Source organism: Moschus berezovskii, chromosome X, assembly GCF_049115385.1.
Source record: "Moschus berezovskii isolate FMDL1 chromosome X, NW_MosBer_1.0, whole genome shotgun sequence".
Taxonomy (NCBI): Eukaryota; Metazoa; Chordata; class Mammalia; order Artiodactyla; family Moschidae; genus Moschus; species Moschus berezovskii.
The window spans coordinates 101,361,836-101,389,667 of NC_142488.1; the positions used below are offsets into that span (position 1 = coordinate 101,361,836).

Here is a 27,832-nt window from a genome sequence, read left to right on the forward strand (position 1 = left end):
AACATTTTTAAAAACTTTTGTGATATAACTAGAACTTTTTTCTTCCTGATACAATAGTGCCTCCAAGCTTTGGATTTCTTGCACTCAAACCAAGTGATCCACAGAGACATAAAGAGTGACAATATTCTCCTTGGGATGGATGGCTCTGTCAAATTGAGTAGGTATTATGGTTCAGATGGCATGTGAGAGAGTGTCAGGGGATTTATGCTCTTTTACTGTCTATCTTGAGAAGAAAAGGGCTCTTGAGAGTGAGGGTTTGAAGGCATTTAGAGGCCAGTTTGAGGTGAAGCATTTTTTTCACATTGTATTCGTGTAGATTGTGACCAGATTTGGGGAGGGTTAATAGTTAAGGATATCTAGTGGTTTCTATCTGCTGGATGACAAATACCTAAGCTGTAATACATAATTATACTATAATAGTCAAAAATAATACTAAAACATAATAAAATCTTAAGATTAAAAATCAAAGAAAAAGAAAAGAAAAAGTTTCTATAAGTTAGAGGGAACAGTATGGGGAAGGAACCAGGATTGAGGTCTAGTAAAAATGATGTTACTCAGTTACTTCAGACTAGTTTAAAATCTGGAGCAGCTGAGAGATTGGATAACAAAATGATATGAGTGAGGCAGTTGCAGAAGCTCAGTGTCTAAAGGAAGGTACAGCCGTATCTGAAAGTGACCTCTCGTAAAAGAAAAATAAGTTGAGCTGATTTTAACTGACTTTTGTTCTCTGCAGCTGATTTTGGGTTCTGTGCCCAGATCACCCCTGAGCAAAGTAAACGGAGCACGATGGTGGGAACTCCCTATTGGATGGCACCTGAGGTAGTGACTCGAAAAGCTTATGGTCCGAAAGTTGATATCTGGTCTCTGGGAATTATGGCGATTGAAATGGTAGAAGGCGAACCCCCTTACCTTAATGAAAATCCACTCAGGGTAAGTCAAAAGAAAACTCAAGTCCTTCATCCCCAGGGAAGGGAAAAAAGCCAAATGTCATTTCTTGTCTCCACTAAAAGTGGCCAGATTGGGCTCTTTGATGGGACAAGTGACATAGAAGCTCCAAATTGTAATTTTCAAAATTACTGTGAGTTATTTATTTTCTGTTTCTCTGAAGATGTCTCAACAGTTTTTTCAAATGCTTTGATAACACTATTTCTAATGTCAAGGGTCTTTAAAATTCTGTAGCATAATTTTCTGCTGTCAAAAAATATATATGCTTTTTTTTAAAGCAAGATGTGGAAAGAAAACAGTATTTTTATCACATGCCACGGTTAAATGATACTTTTAGCAAAGTAAATAAATGCATTTCCAGAACAGCTGAAATTTTTTAAATTAGATTTTCGTTATCAGTAATGATTTATTGAGCCACAGCAGCTTGGTGGGTATTGAATGGAACACAAGATAGACACAGTACCAGCCTGGCAAAAATCACAAACTTAATTAGACTGTCAAGTTAAAAATGAATGGAAATTGTGTTGGGTAACTCAGTTTGCTACTGCAGAATCAAGAGGTTAGGTCCTTATGTGTCCTGGTTACTTCTATGAAGAGAAAAGCTCCATTTTGGAGCCTAACACCCATTCAGAGAAAGGCAAAGAAACATAAAAGAAATGCTTGCTCAGTGCAGAAGTGAGCCAGGAGCTGTTTTGTTGAATAAAGCCTAAAGGTAAGTCAGAAGCTGTGTTATATATATAAAGGGCATCACACTATTAAGAAAAGGAAACATGTACCAATTCGAATTCTAATCTCAAATTCTATGCAGAGTGCCAGTGCCAAAGCCATCTTGCATATTGTTGGCTTCCTTACCACTAAGAGTCTAAAATTGAATTTTACCATTAGTATATAAAAATCATTGCCCTTAGTACATGGTTAAGTGTTCACACATTCAGCTTATAAAATCCATATGTAAGCCAAATATATGTGGCTTTCTGTACATGTAAAGAAACTTACAGACTAATTATCTAGTTATTTTGAAATGGAGCAGTTTCTAATTGGGAGCTGTATTCCCTGTGTATGGCTAGGGGAACAGCCTCCCCTTTGCCCCTTCCTAATTCTTCTCTGCTAGTTAGCCTCTTGTCTTAGACCCGTCACTGATTAGAAAATAACAGATAGGAGTGAATGCCCTAATGAATGCTATGGGCTATTGCTCTGGGCTCATGAAACAATCTGGAAATGAGACGTGCACAATGATTAGCTGCCTGCAGGGCTGAGTGGAAAAAGAAGGGGTATTTTCCCACTGTTTGTGGGTCAGTCCTCCATGAACTTAATCAAACCCATCCCTGACCTATGGATAATTACATGGGCTTGTCCTTATTGTCTAACCACCTTTGCCCTTTAAGAAGTAGCCGTGAAAGAACACACCAGGCCTCTTGTTTCCATGGATTTCCTCCTCTAAGTCTTCAGAGTTTGGAGGCACTAAACAGATTATGGCTATTTTGCTTTCTGCCTTCTAATGAGTAATTTACAGCTTGCAAAATTTAAGGATCAAATAAATGGCTCTGTAAAGGAGTTGGCCTCAGTAAATGCATTTATTACCCTCTTCAGTTCCCCAAGTACAATTGATCGCTCTTCAGCAAGGCTGTTAATTGTTAGAAAAAAGGAAACAAGTTGTAATCTTTATGGGCATCTTCTAGCCAGGGATTAGAGCTAATAATTAACAGCCTGTCTCTTAGGATCCGAAGCCTTGTATCTAAACATGTAGATTAACAAGCCACAGGTTCAGGAAGCCTACATTATGGCTATAACAAAAAGATGCGTCAGGAAGACCACCCTGTTGAACTCCACTGATAAGGCGTTACTGTGACTCTGCTCATTCTCCGCGTGTGATCAACCTCCAGTGACTCAGTCAAGTCTGTATGGAGGCAGCCCTCTTATCTGTTTGCCAGGCGCCACAGGGACTTTTTCAGTTTTGATTTTGAATACGTTGTTCTCCTGTTCTCTTAAATAAAATCCAGTATCCCTGGCTATATGCCCTTATTTGGGAGTTGAAAAATACAGTCACTGAAACGCTGGAGAGGTTGGACAGAAAAACACATACCATGACCTTGTTGGAAGCCTGTGTTTTCTTGAATTCTGGTGACCAGGGCATGTGTGGAGGAATACAAAATGGCAGAACTGGCTTAGCCCTTCTTTCTTTAACATCCTTCCAAGACTACCACCCATCTACCACTTTAGGCTTTGAAGATGAACAAAAGGAAGGAAGTGGAAGTGAGACAGAATGGTAGAGTGAAGTCTAGCATGTTAATATGGAAAGCATTTGGCCTGTGGAGGGAGTCAGGCAGATTTGGGTAAGTCCTGGTTCCACAACCTGCCAGCTCTGTGACCTTCAGCAGGTGACCCCAAACCTCTATAAGCCCTGTTTCCTGTGTGTAACTGGGGACAGTATCTCTCTTGCAGAGTTAGTGTGCAATCTAAATGAAATCATGCATGTGAACACCTAGCGCATTGTAAGGAGAGGGAGAAAGAGATTTATATATCAATAGAAAAGTGAGAAAGGAAGCAGAACAGATGCTTAGAATACTTTTCACCCATTCATGAAGGGAGATTGGATTCCCCACTCCCCCCAAGCACTTCCCTTCCACAGTAGCATCCCCTTGAAGAGTGAAAGGTCCTACGCGGTTCAGTATAAATTACTGTGAACAGGTGACACTGAGCAGCAGAGGTTAAAGATGAAATCTGGGACTATGCATTCAAAGGCTGTTGGTATTTTGCTGTGGCTTTTGTGTGTGTGTGTGTGTGTGTCTGTTGTGTCAGTTGGAACTGAGCAAGCCCTCTTGGAATATTGCCTGTTAACATGTCACTGATGCAAGGAATTAGCTACGTTCCCCCCTAGTTTTAAAGCAGTTGGGTTTTTTTTTTTAAAGTAAATTGCTCTGTACTAATTGACCTCATTTGCTCATAAAATGCCTTTTAAAGGTTAAAGAGTTGTTAACTGTGCCAGTGTTGTAAGGTTGGTGCTCTTTCAGATACAGAGCCGAGACAAGTTCCTCACTGCCTGAAGTCTGTGCACGCAACCTAATTGGCCTTGAATGTGTTGTCCTGTGACCCACGGCCATTTTTGGTGCAGCCTCCAATAATAAAGTGCCTTGTTCTTTCTGTTCGCCAAAGTGACTGAAGTCGAATTCGAACTTTCTGTGGATATGCAAATCAAATGTTGGTATACTGCTCCTCTCCCCAACTTGTGTGTTCATTTGAAGATATCGTTTTATAAACCTGTGATTATAATGACCTGATTCTAAATAAGGAGGCACAGTCATTTCCAGAAAACAAATCTTTGGTTTGTTGTTGTTTTTGTTGTTGTTTTTTCCTCAGCACTAAGAGAGTGCCTCTTTATTAACTTGGCATTCCACATAATGGGGCTGTTCTTGTCAATGGGTTTTGAGGGGTTTTGGTGTTGGTGAAACGTCTCAGTGATATCTAGTGGAGGATCCTACTGGACCCTGTGGGTGGAGCCCCTTTTCTGTGTAACTTTCCAGACCTTTATCCTAGTTGAGATGAACTTTAAGTGTTCTCTTTCTACCCTTGCTTTAAGCATCTGTGAAGCCATATCAAACACTGGATCTTTGGAAGACAATTATCAGTTTCAAGAAGAGATATCTGAAGGCTAAAAACAGTATTTAGGAGAGTATGGGACCCACCTATCTTATACCAGTGGTTTTCCTCCTTGGTTGTACATAGGAATCCCTGTGAAGCTTCAAGAACCAGTGAGGTCAGGTTTCTACACCAAGGACTAGAGCAAATATCAATACAAAGCTCTGTGGCTAGCCCTTTGTAGAGCCCTGTCTGAACTGAAAAAATCATTCTTCATCAGCCCTCTTTGAGCCTGGTTGTTCAACTAGAAAAGAGCATGCTCTCATTCTGGCCACATTTCTCCTTTTCATCTAAAAAAGACAGCATGAATCACTTTGTCAAAATACTGGCACATTCTGACATTCTTTGATTTACTGTTCTCAGCAATGCTATCAAAAAAGAAATGACACTAGTTCAGCATATACCTCCTTGCTATGCCATTTTCTTTTTCAATTTTGCTTCTCCTGCAAATGGAGTCCATCCACCACCTGATAGCTGTTGTGTACATCACATGTATTGGTGATAATAAAGCCATCAGTCTGACTGCTCATAATTAGAAGTGTATAACCTGTACAGTCAGAGAGAAGGGTAGGAAGAAATATCAACTGAAACCTGTTGTCTACAGGAAGAGGCTCCCTATTCCCCCATCCCCACACTTGAAACACTGCACTAGTGTTAGTTTCTTCTTTTTTATTATAGAACTAGGGAAATTGTGGTTAGCTTGTATGCCTAGAGAAGAGAATTAAGCAGAATAGAATTTCTAGCACTAAAAAGCAGCAACGAAGGGCCAAAGTGCTTTGAGCTCCCTCCAACCACTGGAACCTGTGTTGTGGACTGGAATGTCTGGGTTTGATGGAATTAAAGTCAAATATAAACTTCCTGAGTGCCAGAGAAGCAAGCATACTTTGTAGCACTCTGTCAATATTGTTTTGAATGTATTTCAGGAAGAGCTGGGAGCATTCCCTTCTTTTTCCATAAGCCTCTATGGAACAGCAAGGTTTATTGATGGTTTGTCCACCTACTTTGAGGGCAAACCCATGCCTAAAAGGAGGGGCAAGTTGGGATAACGGCAACTAAAATAATTATGAAACAGTAACAGAGTCTCTTTTTTAATCAGAAAAATATTGCCTGTCAAAAGATAGATAGCTCTTAAGACTCATTGGTTGTCAGGAATTTAGCATAGGAAAATGAGACCTAGCCATAGGAAAGCTGCAAGTCTCATTTAGATTGTAATTCAGAAGCAGACAGTTCAAACCAGTGATTTATGATCCAGAAGACAGCCAAAGGAGAAACTTGCTTCCACAGCCAACAAAAGTCTGAGACTCTGACTAGGCGAAGATGAGGCAAAGAGAGATTACAAACGTGGTGACCAGGGACCTACTGTTGGCCAAGACTGATATTCCTTTATCATGTGAGTTGAAGAGTAAATTCTGTTCCCGGGTCTACCCATCAGGGGCCCCATGATCTTGCATAGATTACTTCTTGCTGGGCCTCATTTCCTTTTGCTTCAAACAAGTGGAATTTGACAAGATTATTGTTTACCCGTGAACTCTGTGAATTCCATGGGCTCCTAGAATTCCATGGATGTCCTTGGGGCCCAATGGGGAGGTCATGTGGTTCTCAAGTCCACCAAAATAGTTCCCTCATTAACTTGTTTTCTGTTTCAGACTTCCACATGAAATTTATTAAATAAAGGGGAAAACTCATGGGTCTCTGTCTCTGATTCTGTTTTCTTAGGCTGTAGATATGCTCCAGCCTCCCATGAGTGCCAGGAAGGCCTGGGTGTGAGTATGCACTGTCTGTAGGAGGGCTTCCAGAGTTGTGATCTTCAGACAGCTTGAGTGGAGGGACTTCCCTGGTGGTCCAGTGGCTAAGACTTCACGCTTCCAATGCAACGGGTGTGGGTTTGATCCTTGGTTGGGGAACTAAGATCCCACTTGTTGAGTGGCACAGCCAAAAAGAAAGAAACAAAGAAAGCTGTTTGAAGACATCTCTCTGTTTATTTCCTGACTAAGTCTGTATTCCATGGAGTGGAAAGAACCCCATTTCCCTACCAAGAAAGACACTCGATAGTGATGCAAATGAAACCTGCTGCATGTGGGGCTGGGTAAGAAGCCAGGGAAGAGCACAACAGTGATAAAGCTGTTGCAGGGACCCATTTTCTACCCTGGGTTGTACTGAGAAAATGTGCATGTTATTGTGTACAGAGCTGTTCATCTGATGAACTGCATATAAAACAGAAGTTGAAGCCAGTTTACGTAAGCAGTAATGCATGTTTCACAGATCATGTCACAGTCCAGCTGGTTTTTGATCCTAACATGGTAATTTGGAAAAGCCTCAAAGAATCAGGGACTTAGTACCTTCCTGCTCCAGTGTTCTGAAATGAGACAGGGATAAACATATAACGGTAAATAGTACTTTGAAACTAGAAACTAGGTGTGGGTTGAAGAGAAAATGGGAGATGAGGAAGTCAAGAGACCACATTTAGATGATGTTTTGAGAAGTTTTACAGGAGAAGGACCAGAGAAATGGGGAGGTAGCAGAATGGATCCTAGGATCAGGTCCCCTTGACCTCCCTGAATTGTGGAGCCTTTATCTTCATTTCTCTTCCTCGTCACTCCACCAGCCACCTTCTCTCCCCATGGTCCTTTGGCCCTAGCCCTTGCCTCTGCTGCTTACAGCTTTTCTCCTCTACCTCCTGCCCCATTTTGCTTTCCTGCTTCTCCATCTCTATGCCTATCCCCCCTCTACTTCCAAACCCCTCGTGGTTCTCAAGCTTGGGTGCTTCCTGGGCTGCCCAGGGTGGCTCCTTGAGCACACATAGCCTGCTCCACATTTCTTGACGAACACTGTTAATCCTGAGAGATTAACATGAGCATGTACATTGTTGGAGTCATCTGGTCTTTATTTTCTGGCAATGGCCAGTTTTTTTATGCTTGAAAGGAGCACTCTAAAGGTAGTTCAACACCTAATCTGTCGGTGGTACCTAATTACCTTTTACCATCAACCAATAAGGGAATAAATCTGTAATAGCTCAATTTTTAATGACTTTTTAAGGATTAAACAATAACAGCAGAGCCCCCCACCATGTATAATTTAGTGACAGATGAGACCTACTATACAAGACAAGTCAGGAACTAAATTAGAGCACAGTGCTTATTCAGTTATCACACTTAACTGTTGGGTTGAATAAGTCAAAATAGGGAATACAACATAAGTTATAACAACTTTTTTGTAGATTTGGCCCCATTTACTCTCTTCTTAGAAATGTCAGGGCCTTTAATGAAATCCATAAACACATCTGAGGCAGTAATACACTCTGGCCTTTAACCTCTGAAATCCCAGGTCAAAAGTAACCTCTAAGTTATAAGGTGTCAAGTCACTTGTTGCCAAATCTCTCCCATAAAACACTCAAAGGTAGTTGAAAGTACCTACTTATGGGGACATAAGTAGGTTATAGGCAACAACCAGAAGATACACTGCTTATAAACACTCAACATATATAAAGATACTGGTGAAAACAATAGGAAACCTAACTGGGCCTTTTGTTCCCCATTTCCAAGTTTAATTGTAAAATACTTGACCTCAAAAGGATGCATTTCCTTTGTTAAAGGCAGAGGTGGAGTTACGCATGCTCAGTGTGTCTCATCTCTTTTTTTTAGTTGAAATTTCAGTATCAGACTCTCAGAAATTAATAGAATGAATGTACAGAGAAGTAGAAGAATATAGTAGACCTGAAAAGAACTTTGAACCAATTTGACATAATTAAGATTTATACAATTTTCACACAACAGTAGGATACAAATTTTATTCAAGTTCCCATAGACTGTAAACTAGGAGATTCTGAAACATATCCAGGGACATAAGGCCATGGCTTCTTAGATATAGCCCTCATTTAAAAATGGAAATTTAATTTACAAATATATGGGCATTTTTAAAGTATCTTTGATATTAATTTCTTATTTTGACATTATGTTCTCATTTAAATGCTTTCTTCTCTGCAGTCACCCTCCATGATTTTTCAGCCTTCTAACTTTATTGAGGTTTTCAATAGCTAAGTCACAGAGCTCTCTTGGTAAATATCACACTGCATTTGAAAATATATGGGTTATTTTCAAATCTTTTGATATTGGTCTCTAACATAATTCCACGGTAATAAGAGAACAGACTCTGTATGATCTCAATGCCTTTAGACCATGAAATTTCTGGACCTGGTCTTATGTCAGTGTGTCTCATCTCTTGAAGAGTCCTTGTCTGCCTCTGCTACGATAGCCACTGTCACAGAGGGTGGGGAACACTGTGAGGCGGTGCTGTGAAGTGGTCAGGCGTCCGGACTCCCTCATCGCTAATTGTGTAATGTTGGGCAAGTTATTATGTTAACCCTACCGCCCTCAGTTTCTTCATCTGTCAATTGGTCATCAGTTCAGTTCAGTTCAGTCGCTCAGTCGTGTCCGACTCTTCGGGACCCCATGAATCACAGCACGCCAGGCCTCCCTGTCCATCACCAACTCCCGGAGTTCACTCAAACTCATGTCCACAGAGTCGGTGATGCCATCCAGCCATCTCATTCTCTGTCGTCCCCATCTCCTCCTGCCCCCAATCCCTCCCAGCATCAGAGTGTTTTCCAGTGAGTCAACTCGTCGCATGAGGTGGCCAAAGTATTGCAGTTTCAGCTTTAGCATCAGTCCTTCCAATGAACACCCAGGATTGATCTCCTTTAGAATGGACTGGTTGGATTTCCTTGCATAATTGAGTATAACTCAGGGGATTGTTGTATGAATCACGTGAGCTAATAGTAATCATTCTGTAAATGCTAACTAATAATATTTCCCATGAAACAGGATTTACACAGATATTAAGATATAGATGAATAGCCCTCTTGGTCTTATTGTTATATTGTTTGTTACATAGATTTTTATGGGCTAGTCTGGGAGCCTGTTCACCATGTATAACACCATTTCCATGGGAAAATGTATTTTGAGTTCCAAATATTTAACTTAGAAAGAAATGTTCCACCATTCTCCTCTTTGTAAAGGGAGTCTTTATATCGGTGCTGGGGCCTCTCAGGGTTACTAACACATTTCCATGTGAGTCTCCTGGTTTGTTTCTAACCTAAACTTTACTAACTGTTAACTGAAGTCACAAACTGAAGCCTTTTAATTAAATGGTTAGTCCAGTTGCAAAACTGCCTTAATGAAAATGTATTGGGTACCTATGGATTGTTTGGGGACCTCTTTGGAGAAATGTGGTAACTTCTAAGATGACTGCTTTGATCTTTTTTAACTGAGGAAATTGCCAGTAAGGTAAATTGAATTATTCCTCCAACTGGGTAAAGTCGTGCTATCTGAGTACTTAGGTAAATTTAGTTGCACATCAGGACCCATAGAAAACTGCAACATTTGTTTGTTATTGACAAGAGATGTAAAATTACTAAGAATTCCAGAACACCAGAATCTTCTAGGTAATATGTATATCACAATGAAGAAAGGCAATATTTTTTGGCCAAAGGTTGTCTGTCTAATATTTTAAATAAGGTCAGTAGGTCATGGGGGCTGTGTTGTCTCACCTTAGGAATAAAACAGACCTTGTTAAATGATGTAGCAGAAGAAAAATCAAGAGCTCTTTCTCTGTTCAAGATCAGTCAGAGAAGACTAAGTTTCTGTGTTTCCAGTTCCAGAGAGAACTAATTGTCTTCACTTGCTCTCTGGGTTTGCCCACAACAGATTACCATGTTGTGGTAATCTCCAGTTTTCCCTCCCTTTGATGGCATCCCCTTACGTACATTGCTCATGGCACTCTCTTCCTTCTCCCACACTGAAGAGTTGGGTAGTCAGAAGTTCCCACATTCCAGGCCTATTCAACTCAGAAAGAGTGTCATTCTCTATGTATCTTCTTATATGTTCACTCGTTAGCTTTAGCTTCTGAGCTTTAATACTTTGTATAGCAAAGTCTGTCATATTCCCATCTCAGTGAGATTTATTTATACCTTTTGGTTTTCATTTCATTTAGCAACAAAAACATTTATTGATCACCTGTTTTGAGACACTATCCACAAAATCCAGAGATGCTTGTGACACAATTCCTACCTTTACAGTCTAGGGAGACAGACTTGTGAACAAGTAACAGGTATTCACCCTACAACATGAAAACAGATGTATAAACAAAGGGGTATAGTAGCTCAAAGGAGGGGAGGGCTAACTGTATCTCCATGGTGACTGCCACCCCAGTTTGCTTGGCATTGAGAGACATAGAACCTTCAGTAGTAAAACCCAGGGCAGTCCCTGGAAAACCGAGGTGGTTGTTCACCATATCCATCTGGGAGAGACTGAGAAAACTTTACAAAGGAAGTGCCATTTAAAATAGAAATGAAAAGACAAGAAGTTCACCAGGCACTGAAGAGAATAGCGTTTGCTGCAGATATGAAAGAGCATTTATTATAGGAATGAAGAACTAACTGGCATGAGTAGCATGTGAGCTTTGGCTAATATGTGTATGTATGTGAAAGTGGGGGAAGCAGGGCTCTCAGAAGAGAACAGAGGAGGACTAGAAAGGGAGGCAGGGGCCAAATCACGGAGGACCATCTATGCCATGCAAAGGAATCTTTACTATGTCCAGTGTTTTCAAACAGCTATAGTGATCCCTTGGTTCAGATTAAACCTTGCTTGAAAGCATAGTGAAAGTGAAAGTCGCTCAGTCATGTCCGACTCTTCGCAACTCCATGACTATACAGTCCATGGAACTCTCCAGGCCAGAATACTGGAGTGGGTAGCCTTTCCCTTCTCCAGGGAATCTTCCCAACCCAGGGATCGAACCCAGGTCTCCCACATTGCAGGCAGATTCTTTACCAGCTGAGCCACAAGGGAAGCATAAATAAATAGTGAATAAAATAAGTATTTCCCTGATTGAAGCACATGTGGTACAGGGTCCTAGAATCTCTCCATCTAATTCCTTCTCTCACCCCTTTTCCCACTTAGCTGGTCTTGAGGGGAATTTGGGGGAGTACAGTTTGAAAACCATGTCCATGGGCCAAATTGTTTTTGTTTAGTCACTAAGTCTTGTCCGACTCTTGTGACCCCATGGACTGTAGCTCTCCAGGCTCCTCTGTCCATGGGATTTCCCAGGCAAGAGGCAAGAATACTAGAGTGGATTGCCATTTCCCAACCCAGGGATTGAACCTACATCTCCTGCATTGGCTGGCAGATTCTTTACCACTGAGCCACCAGGGAAGCCCTCAGTGGGCCATAGAGAGCCAATAAAAATTGCTAAAGCAGAAAAATGAATGCCATGATGAGATTTCGGATAAGACAGATTGCTCAGGAGGATGGACTGAAGAACACAGAGGCTTAAGTATGAAAAAAAAACCTATTGGAGGCTATTGTAACAGTAGGGACAGAGGAAAGTAGATGGGTATAAAGACCTTTCTAAAGGTTGCGTGAACTGAAGCTACTAAAGTTGGGGAAGAGAAAATTTTCTAGATGAGGAAGGAGAAGTCAAGTATGATTCTGGGTTTGTTACTAAAGAAGCAACCAACTACAAAGGAAATCTCTAATCTCTTTTTTTTATTGAGGCATAGTTGAGGTATAATATTATGTAAGTTTCAGGATTACATAGTAATGATTCACAGTTTTTAACATTTGTATTCCATTTATAGTTATTATGAAAGATTGGCCATATTCTCTGTGTGGTACAATATATCCTTGTTGCTTATTTATTATTATACATAGTAGTTTGTACCTCTTAATTCCCTACCCCTATCTTGCCCCGCTCCTTTTCTTTCCCTACTGCTAATCACCAGTTTGTTCTCTGTATCTGTGAGTCTGTTTCTGTTTTGTTACATACACTCATTTGTTTTATTTCTGAGATTCCACATGTTAGTGATATCATACAGTATTTATCTTTTTCTGATTTGGTGAGTATTATTTTGAGTGAAATGGAGAAGGAAATGGCAACCCACTCCAGTGTTCTTGCCTGGAGAATCCCAGGGACGGCGGAGCCTGGTTGGCTGCCGTCTATGGGGTCGCACAGAGTCAGATACGACTGAAGTGACTTAGCAGTAGCAGCATGTTGAGTGAAATAGTGAAGTGAAAGTCGGTCAGTCATGTCTGACTCTGTGCAACCCCATGGACTATACAGTCCATGGAATTCTCCAAGCCAAAAAACTGGAGTGGGTAGCCTCTCCCTTCTCCAGGGGATCTTCACAACCCAGGGATCAAATCCAGGTCTCCCGCATTGCAGGCAGATTCTTTACCAGCTGAGCCATAAGGGAAGCCCTTGTGAGTAAAATAAGTCTAGTCTAATTATTGAGCCAGGCTTCCCAGGTGGCTCAGGGGTAAAGAATCCACCTGCCAATCAGGAGACATGGGTTCGATCCCTGAGTCGGGAAGATCCCCTGGAGAAGGAAATGGCAACCCACTCCAGTATTCTTGCCTCTTGCCTGGGAAATCCCATGGATAGAGGAGCCTGGTGGGCTACAGTCCATGGGGTTGCAAAGAGACAGACAGGACTTAGTGACTAAACAACAGCAATTTCTGAGCCAGTCCATTTTCTTTTGTGCTTTTACTAACTTAGATAAAAACCAGAATGTGGTCACTTGTGCCTAGTTTGATTTTCTTCAATCTTTCTTCAGCTAAGATTTGACTTTGCTAGGAAAATGCTTTTTGCTGTGATTGTTATATTGCCCACAGCTGGTTTTGTCTCTCATTAGCAGGGCAGTGAGTAGCAGTTTTCTTTTTTACAAAGATCAGGCCCAGCTTACATGCAAGTTCATTTTAAAGTTAATTATTTGAAACTCTGAGTGCATTTTCCCATAGGAGTGGCATTATGCCTAGTGAGTAAGTTCTCAGGCCAGTCCACAAAGGCCAGTTTTGCTGTAATATAGCTGAAAGTGTGGATTTCTACAATGGAAATTAGTTGGAAATATGTACTGTTGCAATTAAAATGAAAACAATAGCTGAAAAAGAAATTGTCTGGGTTTTTGGTTCCCTCAAGGGGTGGTACTGCATGAAAAACAGGTTTAATCCTAGGAGGACAAAGAGAAATAGCTGAGGATTTTTGTGTAAACTGGATGGCACAGTTTTTTAGATTTTATGCAAGGAGATCCAACCAGTCCATTCTAAAGGAGATCAATCCTGGGTGTTCTTTGGAAGGACTGATGCTAAAGCTGAAACTCCATTACTTTGGCCACCTCATGTGACGAGTTGACTCACTGGAAAAGAGTCTGATGCTGGGAGGGATTGGGGGAGGGAGGAGACGGGGACGACAGAGAATGAGATGGCTGGATGGCATCACCGACTCGATGGACATGAGTTTGAGTGAACTGTGGGTGTTGGTGATGGACAGGGAGGCCTGGTGTGCTATGATTCATGGGGTTGCAAAGAGTCGGACACGACTGAGCAACTGAACTGAACTGAACTGAAATAATGTTTTGGAGGATTTTTTAAAATAAAACAGTCACACTCATTGTAGAAAATTCAGAAAATTGAAAAACTATTTTCAAAGATTACATCATTAATAATCCTGCCACCCAGGAGGAGCCATTGTTCACATGTTGGAGTGTTTCCTATCAGTCTTTTTCTTAGTACATGAATTGAAGAGAGGCGAGGAAGACTTGAGTAGACATGTATATAGATACTTGTGAAGAGCAGTATTATTTGGAGTAGAATGTATTGAGCTAAGATAGGTGAGACAAAAAGTGAGAAAAAAAATCGTACAGCATGCACACAGACTTAGGGAGAGTGGAAAGGGAGAAAAGAGATGTGTTTGTTTAGGATTAGGTTTGGCTACAGAACAGAAGAAAAGCAAGCAAAGGATGCAGAGCTTGGCAGAAATTGTGACCAGCTGAAATAAGAGTTTTAGGAGGAGGCAGCAAATGTCATTTGCAGTAACAATTTTCTTTTAATAGCAGAACAAAGATGGCTTGTGAGGACAGGTGCTCCAAGCATTAATCATTAAACCCATTGCTTAATGGGGTGGAATAAACTAGTTCTCAAAGCGTGGTCCTAAAACCAGCAGTTTCAGCATCAACAGGATACTTGTTAGAATGCTAATTCTCAGACCCCTCTCCAGATTGATCTGTATCTAACAAGCCCCTCTAGGTGATCCCGATATATGCTATAGGTTGATAGCCGCTGGATGAAATGCTCCTTCCTAACCCTTTCTAAAGTACATCTGTGGAGGTTTCTAGAATGGAGGAGCGATGTTCTCACCAGCTGATGAAAACAGGCCTGGGAAAAGACTGATAGAAATGTTTTTGATAATAATATTCAGAGCCATAGCGGGTAAAGGGGATGATAATTTGCTACAAAGTCCAAGCTAGTTCAAGAGGGAGCGTGTCTTCATAATAGTTAGTAGTCTGGTTGCACAGGCAGGCATAACCCTGGTGGAAATACCTGCAGGAAAACTCCTGTGTATCCTTCAAGACCCTGATCAAATGTCAAGCTCCTCTGTGAAGTGTTCTCTGGGCTATGGTGTCAATGGCTTCATCCTTGTATTGACTTGGCACTTGCAATGTTCCTCTGATTGGCTCTTGTCTCACTGTATGGTGGGTATATGTAAGTCTCTCTTTTTCACTAAACTGTATGATCTTTGAAAGTAGGACATTCCATTATTCATCTTTGAATCTCCAGTGTCTAATATGATTCCTGATACTATAGAATAATTTGCTTAGAGGAGGCATGAGGAATGGCCAGCTTTTTATGGCTGTCAGGAGCTCAGAACCCTTTGAAAGATTTGAGTCCAGCTCTGTGCCTTGAAAGTTAGGGCCCTTGATTCTGTCAGCACACCATGAGTTGATCTCTCTCAGTGACCTCAACTAAGATCTCAGAGATATATTAGCAACTTAATATGTTACAGTGGGCTTCCCTAGTAGCTCAGGCAGTAAAGAATCTGCCTGCAAAGCTGGAGATGTGGGTTGGATCCCTGGGTCGGGTAGATTCCCCTGGAGAAGGAAATGGCAACCCACTCCGGTATTCTTGCCTGGAGAATTCCGTGGACAGAGGAGAATGGCTGGCTACAGTCCATGGTATCACAAAGAGTCGGACATGACTGAATGACTCTCTCCTTCTCTCCAACACACACACACACACACACACAACTTACAGTAGGATACAGGATTACTAATGTCAGCTTTTCTTATATTTTCTATTATAGCTAGACTTTCATGGGAAACCTAATTAAAATCTATAGGGGTACATCTGCCACAGGACAAAAGTATTGGATTGGTCATAAACTTTGTAAGATGTTATGGAAAAAATCCAAACAAGCTTTTTGGCCAACACAATACTTCCATCTTTGGGACCCACAGGTTACTTCTCATCTCATCCAGGCACTGCCATCTTCTGATTGCTTTTACTTCTCTGATTCTATAATGTAGCCGGTTCATCCCTGTGCTGTACTAGTCACTTCAGTCATGTACGACTCTTTGTGACCTCATGGACAGTAGCCCACCAGGCTCCTCTGTCCATGGGATTTCCTAGGCAAGAATACCAGAGTGGGTTGCCATTTCTGCCTCCAGGGGATCTTCCTGACCCAGAGATAGAACTCGCGTCTCCTGTGTCTCCTGCATTGCAAGCAGATTCTTTACCCACCAAGCCATCTGGGAAGCCCCTGTTCATCCCTGGTCTACTCACAAATACTCTCCAATCAAGATAAACAGTTAGTAAATTACAATCACCTTTGCAACTGTGCCTTCCAGAGGTTATACTTATATCAGTGTGTTCAGATGTGTGTGTGTGTTTCCCTAACTCTGTGGTCACAGATTCCCAGGCAGTTCCTTGGTTTCATTTCCTAGGTGGTTAATGACATATTAATTTTATATGGATTTTTACTGGCTTCCCTGGTGGCTCAGATGGTAAAGAATCTATCTGCAGTGCAGGAGACCCAGGTTTGATTCCTGGGTCAGGATGATCCCCTGGAGAAGGAAATGGCAACCCACTCCAGTAATCTTGCCTGGAGAATCCCATGGACAGAGGAGCCTGATAGGCTATAGTCCATGGGGTGGCAAAAGAGTCAGACATGACTGAGAGACTAACACTTTCACTTTACTGGCTTAGCTCTCAGAGGACAGCCTTATAACCTTATTTCTAAACTTTTGAGGGTGGGGCACCTCACTGTCCCTCAGTTACTGCCAAGAGTAATCATTTCTCAGTGTTATAGAAACTTTGCAGTGTATGCCAGCATTATTCTCTAAAATGGAGTTTTTAAGACCCAAAGTAAAAATCAGAAGAAACTGGATGTGTGTCTTCTGTGTCAACTCAATATCCTAATATGTATGTGCTGAATAGATTTTTCTGATTTTTTTCTACAGGCATTATATCTGATAGCCACTAACGGAACCCCAGAGCTGCAGAATCCTGAGAGACTATCTGCTGTATTCCGTGACTTTTTAAATCGCTGTCTTGAGATGGATGTGGATAGGCGAGGATCTGCCAAGGAGCTTTTGCAGGTGAAAATTAAATAGGACAGTTACAAACAGAGAGTCATTATATTGAGCTTTTCCACCTTGATGTGTGACAGAGAACTCTGTTGAGAGATGCCTAGTTCAAGTTAGGCGCTAACCATTTGATTTGAGATCACAGGCACAGAAATATAGGCATGCATCTAATATGTAATGGATTGGCATGTGGCCTCTCTTCTGAGAAGTTGGCAGTTTAAACTAGAACTCTCTTTTGTTCTTCCTGGAGTCTTATTTTGCAAGGGGAAAAAACAATGTGAACCTCTGGTGTTGCTGTTTTGTTCTAAACTTTACTTGTGCCCCTGGATGTTGTACGCAGGTGCTCTTGGCCGGAGGTAATTCTCTACATAACTATGCAATTATTTCCATGGCATTTGCTACTCTAATGCTTTACTGGTCAAAGCCCCTTTGCTTGTGATGCCAAATGGCAGGCACCTGCTTGCCTGGGTGAGTACCATCCAGTGGTGAGTGCCTCTGTAACCATTTGTCCTTTTCATGGCTCTCAGGGATTTGTATATATGATGATAATTAGTACCTACTTGATACCAAATTTTTTACACATATTATCTCATTAATTCTTACAACACTCTAAGATAGGTGTTATTAATCCCTGTTATGGATGTAGAAATTAAAGCTCACACAAGTATTGAATGGCAGAACTTGAATTTGAGCCCTGGATTGTCTTTCTTCCACACAAACCAATTTAGAGGGGAAAAAAGCATTTATATTGATAAAGCAATGCATGCCCAGGATCAGTGCTGGGGATGGTCCCTCGGGGACAAAAATAAAGATCTGTAATAGCCAAGCCAAGAAAAGTGACTACCTGTCCTCCCTGACTTTGAACACATAATCCAGTTAAACAAAAGGCATAATATTTGGTCATGCAGAGTGTGATTAACAATGGACTCAGTCTGTTCTCAGCCAAACAACCAAAAGTTCCTATTGCTTCTGAACTCCTTCCAGAGACAGAGAGCCACACTCAGGTGAAAATACCCTCCCCAACCTTAGTCATACCTGGGATCAACCAATTTGGAGGAACTGGAAAAGCTACACCTTCTTTTTCTGCTACCTGTGAGCATTTCACAGGCTGCCATAAGGCCTGAAAATGTCCTATCTGAAATGCCCTTTATTAGTCCTCCTATTATTCCAGCCTCAAATTATAGATGAAAAACTGGAACTTTTGAGTACATCATTTTCCTGTCTTTTCGCTCCTCTCGCCACCCCACATACACATCCTTTACACCTTCCTATCATGTCTTCTTCAAGGATGAGTGAAAATATAGTTTCACTTAAGGTAGCTATACAGTTATATATGTAATTAAATCAATTATCTAGTTAACTCCTTACTCAACAATACTTTTATCTGAACCAGTAAGATTACTGATGCAAAATGATATTTTGAGAAGATTGAAGAGTGTGTTTGTTGTATCTTTTGATTTTATACATGTAAGCTATGATCTGCGTATTACCTTAAGTCCATATAACTCCATTCTTTGCCTCGAGTCCATTTTAGAGGTTGGAAAACAGAGACTTACATGACATTCACACCACTGGAAGACTTGGGAAAAGACACAAATAAATGGATTTTTATGGAGCAACTTCTATTTGTAAGGCTTAAGTGCACTGGGTGATACAAATCTCTTAAAAGCATGATTCCTACTCTTTAGAAGTTCAATCTCCTTGGGAATATGAAAAAAAAAACCAAGATTGTTCAGAGACTCAGTGGAACCAAGTGGCCATTCAAACAGTGAATGTCATAACTGATTAGAGATATGCATCTATGGCCTATGGGATTCAGAAGATGTCTGTGAAAGGGAAAGAGTTTGGCTAGGCCTTGAAGGACAGATGAGTCTTAGATAGTTTAAGGGGAAAAGGGGAAGGAATTTCAGATAGAAGGATTATCGCCTGATCAAAGGCATGTAGGCGAGGTTCAAAGGAACAGAAAATAGACAGTGTGGCTGAAGTAGAGTTCAAGTCAGGACAGCTGCAGGTGGCAGGACTATAGAGAGCCTTGAACACCAGGCTAAAGCATAGGGGCTGTAGGTAATGGGGAAACACTGAAGCCATCTGAGGGACACACATGATGAAAGCTTTGTTCAGGAAGATGAAGCTGGTGGTCTGCAGTAAGAATTAGCAACAGAAAAAAATGGAGGTAGGAAGATGCGGGGGAGGTTATTGTTATAATTCAGGATTAGGTTGATTAGGCCTAGGCAAAGCAAGAGATCATTGTAAAAGGCATTGAAAAGGCAGCATTTGGTAACTGATTGCATGTAAAACACAAGAAGAACACAAAAGTGATTTCAGAATATCAAGCCAATGGTAGCATTCAGCAAAAGCAGAAGTGACAGAGGATAATAATACACTGGCTAACATTGATTGGCCTCGATACAGCTTACAAGAAACTGTCGCTTACCTCATTTAACCACTATGATAAGCAGAGGATTGAATTGAACCTAGGTATTCTGACTCCAAAGCCCCTATAGCTTACATCACATAAGAGTACCCTGTTTGAGAAACTTCAAAGTATAAAAAACTATATATTTTTAAAAACCATTTGTTTTTAATTGAAAGATAATTGCTTTACAACATTGTGTTGGTTTCTGCCATATGTCAACCTGATTGAATGTACATTTTTCAGTGTTGAGTTCAAGGTGGCAGGAGGACATTCAAAAGGAAATAACCAACAGGCAATTAGAGAAATAGGACCAAAAATCAGGAAAAGATCAGGTCACACAATGGATATTTGGGAGTCATCTCCATAAGGCTGATGAGATCTTGGTTGGAACCATGAAAAGGAATGAACTCTCCAAGGAATTAAATAAGAAAAAGAAGATGATACGAGTCAAGTTATGGGAGGTGGAAAGAGGACATGAAACCAAGAAGATAGGGAGGGAGCAGTCAGTGATCATGCATATAGAAGAGAACTGAGACGGTAGAATGTTACAGGCCCCCAAAGAGAACAACATTTCACAGAAGAAGGGACATTCACTTGTATGAAGTACTGCAGAGCAACCAAAAAAGAAATGGCGGAGGCACACTGTTGGGTTTAGCAGTTAAGAGGCCATTGGTTTCAGGGTCAAGGTCAACAGAACACGGGTTTTCAAACATTGAAGTCTGCTCCAGATAAATTCATCAATTTAAGAAAATCAGAAAGTTAGACTCCCAAACACAGGGAGATTTTACAAGACACCTACTCTGAATTTCTAGCTCTGCCAGTCAGCTTCCCAAAGATTTCATGACACCGAAGAACAAAAACATATGAAGGACAAAAACTGGCACTATATTTTTTTAAATGATGTTTAATTGAATCCACAAAATACAAATTTTAATGAAAAAAGGCTCCTTGCAAGTGTAAAGTAATATATTTGTTGGAGGAAAGAATTCCAGTAATTCCTCTGTTTTTCCTTTTGCAGCATCCATTTTTAAAATTAGCCAAGCCTCTCTCCAGCCTGACTCCTCTGATTATTGCTGCAAAAGAAGCGATTAAGAACAGCAGCCGCTAGGACTGCCAGCCTTACCCCACACCATCTCCCTCATGAGTAAGACTGAAATAAAACTCCGCTGCAGGAAAGATGGAAGAAAAGACAGTCAAATGGGGTGGGGTTTCTTTAACTTTGAGATGAATAGAAACTTCTTATAAGCCTTTTTCCTACTCCCTCAGATTATGTAATTTATTTGTAAACCTGAATCGCAGCCCATACAGGGCAGCATTGTCGAAGTGACCATAAAAAGGTCACTTCCACCGTGAAGCGAAAGAGCCAGTAGTGAATCCCCTCATTTTGTGCATTCACTTTGAAGAAAAAAGATTTCTCAAAGATGCACACTCCCTCTTCATAGTGTTGTGTTTGTTTTTAAGTTAGAGAGTAGTCCCTCTTGCATTTGAACCTCCTTCAAAACTCCTTACCCAATGTAATGTTTTTCACTTGCATTGTCATTAGATGTCTAGAAAAAAGATGTCAAAACTTTTTTAAAAAAAAAAAGAAAGTAAAAAACAAAAAGAAAACAAACAAGCAAACAAACAAACAAAAAAATGAAACAAAACAAAACAAAAAAAAAAAACCCAGAGCAAGTACTGTGTGAACATGTGGAAGTCCATGCCCTCATAGAGTTGCAATTTTTTATTCTTCTTCTGTAGTGGTGGCTTGGTTTGTGTACCTGTTTTTCTGCATTTGTATTGGAAAAGCTTTCTTTTATGACATTTTCCAAAACAAGAGAGGAATATATGTGTTCAGGAAGGGCTTTTAAAAACTATCTAAATAAAGTTCAGATGGTGAAATCTTATCACATTTTCATGATGATGCTTAAGTGGTAGTTGATTTGTCATTCGTATAAACCTGCTTGCTCATCCTCATGGTACCTGCAAAAAGACACACCAAAACTATGGCACTCCAGTTGGGTGAGTCTAGGTCTTAAACCTAGGAAATCCTGATTGGAGAGGCCACACTTAAACAAAGATGGGGTTTCTCTAAGAGCCAAAAAGAAGATAATATAAGCATGAAATACTGAAATCTCCATTGGACAGTAAGTGAACAAAGATATAGATACCTAATTTAATCCTGTTTTGTGCTTGTGGAACGTATACAACTGTAAAACAGGCACATCAGGAGGAAACAGACCCAATACCCAACATTTGCTGATGATAAAATATTATTTATCTTCACAATTCATAACAAACATTAAAAAAAGCTTTAAGATATGGAGAACAGAAATATGTAAGCATTCAACTCTGCAAGAAATGGGAGGTTAGTGAAAACTACATCCCAGTCAACATTTGGCTCTAAGTACTTGTTGTTGTTTCCCCTATGTATCACTAATTTCTGTTTCTGCATATGGTGTGTTCATACTTAGTCCTTTGGGCTTTTGAATTTCGAAAACATGTATCTAAAGATCTTGAAGTTCTCCAGTGAAAAGACTTTGGCTTTGCAATCATGTATCCTAAGACCTAACAGTCCAACTGAGTTCCTTTTGTGGCTTGGGCAAGATATGAAAATTTGACTATTATTTCACCATGGATCAATTTATTAGACACTCAACAGTCACCACTTCCTGAATCTTCTGAGAGTAGAAAAATATCTGGAGGGTGTCTGCATAGAAAGGATATGCTTCTCTTTATAGTGTTACCAGCTTTATAAATTCTGCAGAGTAAAATTTTCTCTAAGCCTTTGAAAAGCTAGCAGTTTGTGCAGTAGAGGGCTCCTTGATTTGTAGTATGTCAAGAATCTGAATAGAACCTATCTGCATTTAGCAAGAGAGGGAAAGAGATCACTGCCATGGGCCTCTCTCCTTCTCTGCTGAGGCACATCCGTCCATGTAATCATCTGTTCATTCCTTAAAATGAAAGCACTTTCTTTAGAGAGTTTCTGCTAACCAACCATATAGTGCACATGTTTATATTTAGGAGATAACACCACTGGTGGATTTCCTGTTGTTTCCTTTGACTATGAAATTTGGGAGGGGCCTGACCCCTGCCCCTAGAAAATGTGCACAAGGGCATAAGACAACAAATGTGAAAAGATCAAATGGTGATATTAATTTGAACCATATTATGTTATTCTTCACAAAGACGTGGCTGGGCCTGAAAATGTTAATGCGCACTGTTTTATGTGTGAGAGAGAGTGAGGCCTTAATTTTGATTTCATTTAAAATTAAGCATTTTTAAAATTTTTCATTCGTTGTACCAGGGAATTCAATGAAACAATAGGTGGGATGCAAACAGAATTCAGTACATTGGTACCTATGCCGTGCCATTGGAGAGAGCCCCAAACCTGGTTGGGAAGCCCTAATTGTCCGTGAGCATCCCTTATATGTCATGAAGGCATTTTTGTGGTGGAAGGACACCTGGAGCAGTGATCCTTCAGATTACTGGAGGCAGAGAAATGGCTGCTCTTTTATGCTTTCAATTCAGCATGTTAACAACGAGGAGTCTTGTACTGCTTCACCACATCCTGTTGTACCAAGATTTTATGATAATATATCCCAGTAGGCTTTACTCTTACAGACTTATACCTATGTAAATTTTAAAATGAGAACAGCTTCTAAAGACCATTCCCCGTGTTGGAGAGTTATGTATATTTCTAATAAGTATTAGAGAGAAGCTGTTTCTCCTGCCAAAATGATGCTGAAGGATTTACACTTGGTATACATGACCAAGTTGTACTCCAGATGGTTAGTAGTTTATTCCCTTTTCCTGGATTGTTTTTTGTAGCTCATCTTGACATTGGTGAGTCTATCCGAGCCCTGAGATAAGGAGGGCGCATCATCGAATGTTGATCCTAAAATGTCCTGAGATAGGGATAGGGCAGTGGGAAAGTCAGGGAAGGGTGAGAAGCACAGTAGAGATTATTTATTTAAGAAAGAAAAGAACGTTAATGTTGTTGCAAGGATCCAGCACGTTGTCATCATCCCATGAAGATTTTTGGATGACACATCCCCTCAAATCGGTCACCGTGTTGGGTAATGACTTCGTTCTTGCTGATCTCGTCTATGTGTCATTGTAAATATTTGTGTGTCCGTGTTCCATTTTGGCTACTGGATGGCCAAGTCATGTAAGAAGATTTAACTCAAGTATTTATTCTTTAATTGTGTTATTCAGATTTCTTTCAGGCTTGTGAATTGCACCCCAGTGTCTGATTTTAACCACCTGATCCCCACATCTTTCCCGCCCTTGTGAAGCACATTCCATTGCTAAAAGAAAAAGAAATACGAAATTGCTTCCTGTCGTCTGTAAAACTGTTTTGATAGTTTGAGATGTTTGTCTATAAACGATATTTCTCAGCTCGAGATCATGTAAATAATTCTATTCCTTTGCTCAATGGGTTGTTTATTTCTAATGAGGCTGCCAGTTCTCAGAGAGAATCTATAAAATCACCTTTAAGTAATGTAAACAGGGATGACAACTATGTCAAACTAAGTGTGCATATGAACAAAGACTGGGAACACAGACAATTGAAATCAGTTGTGTTGAGGCGGTGGGATTATGCCAATTTTTTTCTTGTTAAAATTTTCTTTTATATTGTTATACTATTGCTTTATAATAAATAAACATCAGAAAGGGGACTATAGAAACATAGAAAAGACGCCAGAAGCAGATGCCTTCTGGCCAGAGCCCAGAGCATGCAGGGCACAGATATTTGCTAATTACAATTATTCCATAGGCTTTATATTTGCCTGGATGCTGCGGTTGGCACACACTCAGTATGGCACATGTTTTCTTCGGGGACTAGTATCTATAAGTTAAAGCTAGGGAGATGTCGCTATTAGAACTCAAAACACATCCTTCTGCTTTCAAACTGGCTGGCTGTCCCCTCTGCTTTGGTATGGCCTCAAGGTTTCTGTTTTGCTTACTTTAGATTGGAGGGGTCACTTTGGATAACCCCTCTGACAACATCTGTTTCAGGTACTGCCTTTCTGGATCATTTTAGCAGATTTTAGGTTGAATTTTGGAAGAACAGAAGGTTAAAATCCCCAGCTCCCACCATTTCCTTTTCCAACAGGATATACTATCATTCAGGTAGGATTTTCTTTTAATGAACAGTAGGCAAGTCCCGTTGATTTCAGTAGAAGTTATGACTTGCACTTAAAAGCTGACTGTGAAAATATTGAGACAAATATTTAGAACAGCCCTGGCCTCTTGGCATTCAATCTCAACTCCTTTGAGCTTTGGCCTGAGATGGTGAACTCTAGGTGCTTTCTGATCTGCCTAATTATAGGTTGTATGCAGTAACTACTGTCATTTTAAAGGAGAAACAGGGAGACTATCTACCCAAAGATAGGAATTTCCTTGTAACTCACCAAAGACTTTGCAGGTGAGGACTTTTATGATACGGTAGTGGCCTCAGGTGTTAGTTTCACCAAGAGCAGACCTTTTATCTAGAGAACCCACTTTGGGCCATTCTCAACATATAATCTACTTGTGAAAGTCTTAACCCTGACATCCCCAGTTGTATCTCATGGTCCTTTTCTGAGCTACTTGCAGTTAATATTTGGTTAAACAAAGGCATGGCCAATGATGGCCTACTCCTCATCTCTGAGCAAGAGGACTGAAATTCAGCATTTGTAAACTGACAGTCTAACAGACCCGAGATTTTGAGTGAACTTAACACACAATTCTGAACATATATTTGCAAGTGGATTGGGAAGGAATTAAAGGGGACCCTGGAAATAATGGAACTATTTTTCCTAAGAAAGACTTTTTCATCAGAAATTGGTTTCTGATATGATCTTTCTGTTGGTAAGCTTTTTTCCCATTTCTTTTCTGATCCCATGCTCCTTTAGTGACCAAATGAATATAAACCTGACTCCTCGTGCATTGAGGATGTCTGTAAGCAGTATCTAACTGAATCTGCAAATGCGGGAACTGAGATTATAACTTCCACGTGCACACTTTTGTGTTCAAGTAGATGATAATAATGAGGAGCATTTACTGCCACATGATACAGTCACACTTGCAGGATAAACTTATAGAAGCTGTTTAGTGCCATCAGAGCCTCCTTTGGAAGCTGCCATCAGATCAACGCTATCCCATAATACCAGTAGTGAGGCAGTTACCATGTGCATCTGATTTAGGACCTATGAGGAAATCAACAGCAATTAGAATCAATCAGACATAATGAAAAAAGTGCTAACCTAGAAGTAAGAATGGTGGTGGTGGTTTAGTCACCAAGTCATGTCCAACTCTTGCGACCCCATGAGGTGTAGCCTACCAGGCTCGTCTGTCCATGGGATTTCCCAGGCAAGAATACTGGAGGGGGTTGCCATTTCCTTCTCCAGCAGATCTTCTTGATGCAGGGATTGAACCCAGATCTCCTGCGTTGAGGGCAGATTCTTTACCAACTGAGCCCAGAATTAAGAATACTTGGATTCTAATGTAGGCTCTGCTCTTAACTTACTGTGCGCCCTTGGGCAAGTCGCTTAACCATGTTGTGTCTGTTTCCACATTTATAAAATAAAGGTATTAGACTAGCTCTCCAAGGCTTTCCAAAGCTCTAACATTCTGTGGTACTATAGATTGCCTTGCTAATTCATTCTGCTTAAGTGATGGCAAATATTATATGCTTAAGCCTGGGTCTCTTATGTTGCAGTTAAACAATAGAACTATGTAAGATGATACAAAAAACAAAATCAAACCTCAAGTAAATGAAGTGAATAAATACTAGGGAATGTTGATAAAACTTGTGGCAGCCTTCCAATTCCTTCACTGTTGTTTTGTTTTTGATTTAGTGTTCCTTTTCTGTTGAGTGTTCCGGTTTTTCTTTTCCATACACTCTGTATGGAAAGTCTGGTCTTCGTTAAGCTGTGGCCAGTATTTGCTACTAGAACAGAAATACAGTGTCACACTTACTAGAATAGAACTATACTTCGGCCTCTCCTTTCCTATGAAGCAGTGTTGGGCTCTATAGAGTTTACTTCCAAAATGGCACAAGATGGCAGAACCCATGCCATGGCTGGGACTACTGAGTGGGCCTAAACATTTTCAGGTTGCAGAGAGAAAAAGGAAAAAGTGATTACATGCTATTAGCATTAAGGAGTGTTGACAAATCCACTTGGGAACCAAAGACAGCATTTCTGATGACAGCTCCCACAGGGATTGGCCAGTTGGATGAGTATGTTACTAGAAAGAGGATCAACTTGTAGTTAGTGGACAGTCCCAATGCCCTGCCTACAGCAGTGCCAACCAGCCCTAAGTGTGAAATTCAAGTTCAGTGTGTGTGCTTGTGTGTGGTGTGATTTATGGACCCGCATATACTATATTCATTAGTGATAATAAGACCTTTCACAGAATTCTGTAACCACTAGTGGGTTGAGTTTTAAATCTCAGTACATCAGCAAGGAAGAGACAGATCACAGGGTAGTTAGTGATGTGTACTGGGATTATACTCGTAATATCCAGACAAAACAAGTTAAGGAGGATCTGTGTTTTCATTATCAGAATTGTATCTCATTTGGCTGTGCTTTACTTTTGTTAAAACGTGTTATCTGTAAACCCATGTGTAGTGAAATTCTTCTGTAACTGAATTAAAGGTATTTATGGCCTTTCTGTTTGATTTTTTAAGTAAATTATTTCTTTTGTAAACCTGCTGATGGTGTGGTTCCATCCTTCTGACCTCAGCATCTGCTCTTTTTAAGGACTTTTGTTTATGATATTGTTACTTTCGATTGTGGTTGAAGCAATAGAAAATTGAAATATGGATTGTGCATGACTGTGTCTTGAGTGTAAAAATAATGCAGTTTGAAACTTGGAGCTAAAGTATTGCAAATAAAAATGACAAACATCACTGAGCTGGTGCTTCTCTCTTCTGTCACCCTTCAACCCACCCGCTTGGCATTGGCCATTTACCCCATTCACAGGTTAGAGGGTAGCATTCTCTCAAAGGAATCAAGGCAGGGAAACGTCCAACCTTGTAAGCAATATAGGAAATGTCCTGCAGATCCTGCCACTGGATAACTCAGGCCCAGAATCTCCATCGGGCTTTTACATAGAAGAGCTCAAAGAGACAAATCTGTATACTCGATGAAGGGCAAAAGGTAGATGAAGGAAAACTGCCAAAAGAAAGCATATGTAGTAATTTGTTTTTTTGCTCATCTTTCTGCTTGGAAAATTTGGAACAAGTACATCTGCATAATGTTTAGTTTTATCTTCTATCTAGAATCAGGGGCCACAAGTCACAGGAGATTACAAAGCCGTGTCACTGAGCACATTCATTCTTCCATTCACTCTTTCATTCGTAAAAGGCTTATTGAGCTCTTGCTATATGTCAGGCACTGTGGACTTTTCTGAGAAAGATAACGTTTGTATTAAAAACCAACTCCAAGTGTGACTAA

General features: G+C 40.5%; 1 protein-coding gene across 4 annotated transcripts in view; it reads left to right on the plus strand.

Annotated features, from left to right (window-relative positions):
- The window catches only part of PAK3 (p21 (RAC1) activated kinase 3), a 125,573-nt gene extending 98,288 nt beyond the window's left edge, over nt 1-27,285 (plus strand). For 3 of the 4 annotated variants that reach the window (XM_088833931.1, XM_055393940.2, XM_055393938.2), the window contains 5 exons: nt 58-157; nt 734-930; nt 16,865-17,002; nt 17,331-17,458; nt 20,425-27,285. In XM_088833931.1, the coding sequence (XP_088690057.1) occupies nt 58-157; nt 734-930; nt 16,865-17,002; nt 17,331-17,429 (534 nt within the window). In that variant the 3' untranslated portion in view covers nt 17,430-17,458; nt 20,425-27,285. The remainder of the gene's footprint in view (nt 1-57; nt 158-733; nt 931-16,864; nt 17,003-17,330; nt 17,459-20,424) is intronic. The other variant, XM_055393941.2, reaches the window with a different exon arrangement.
- Nucleotides 27,286-27,832: the final 547 nt, after the last annotated feature.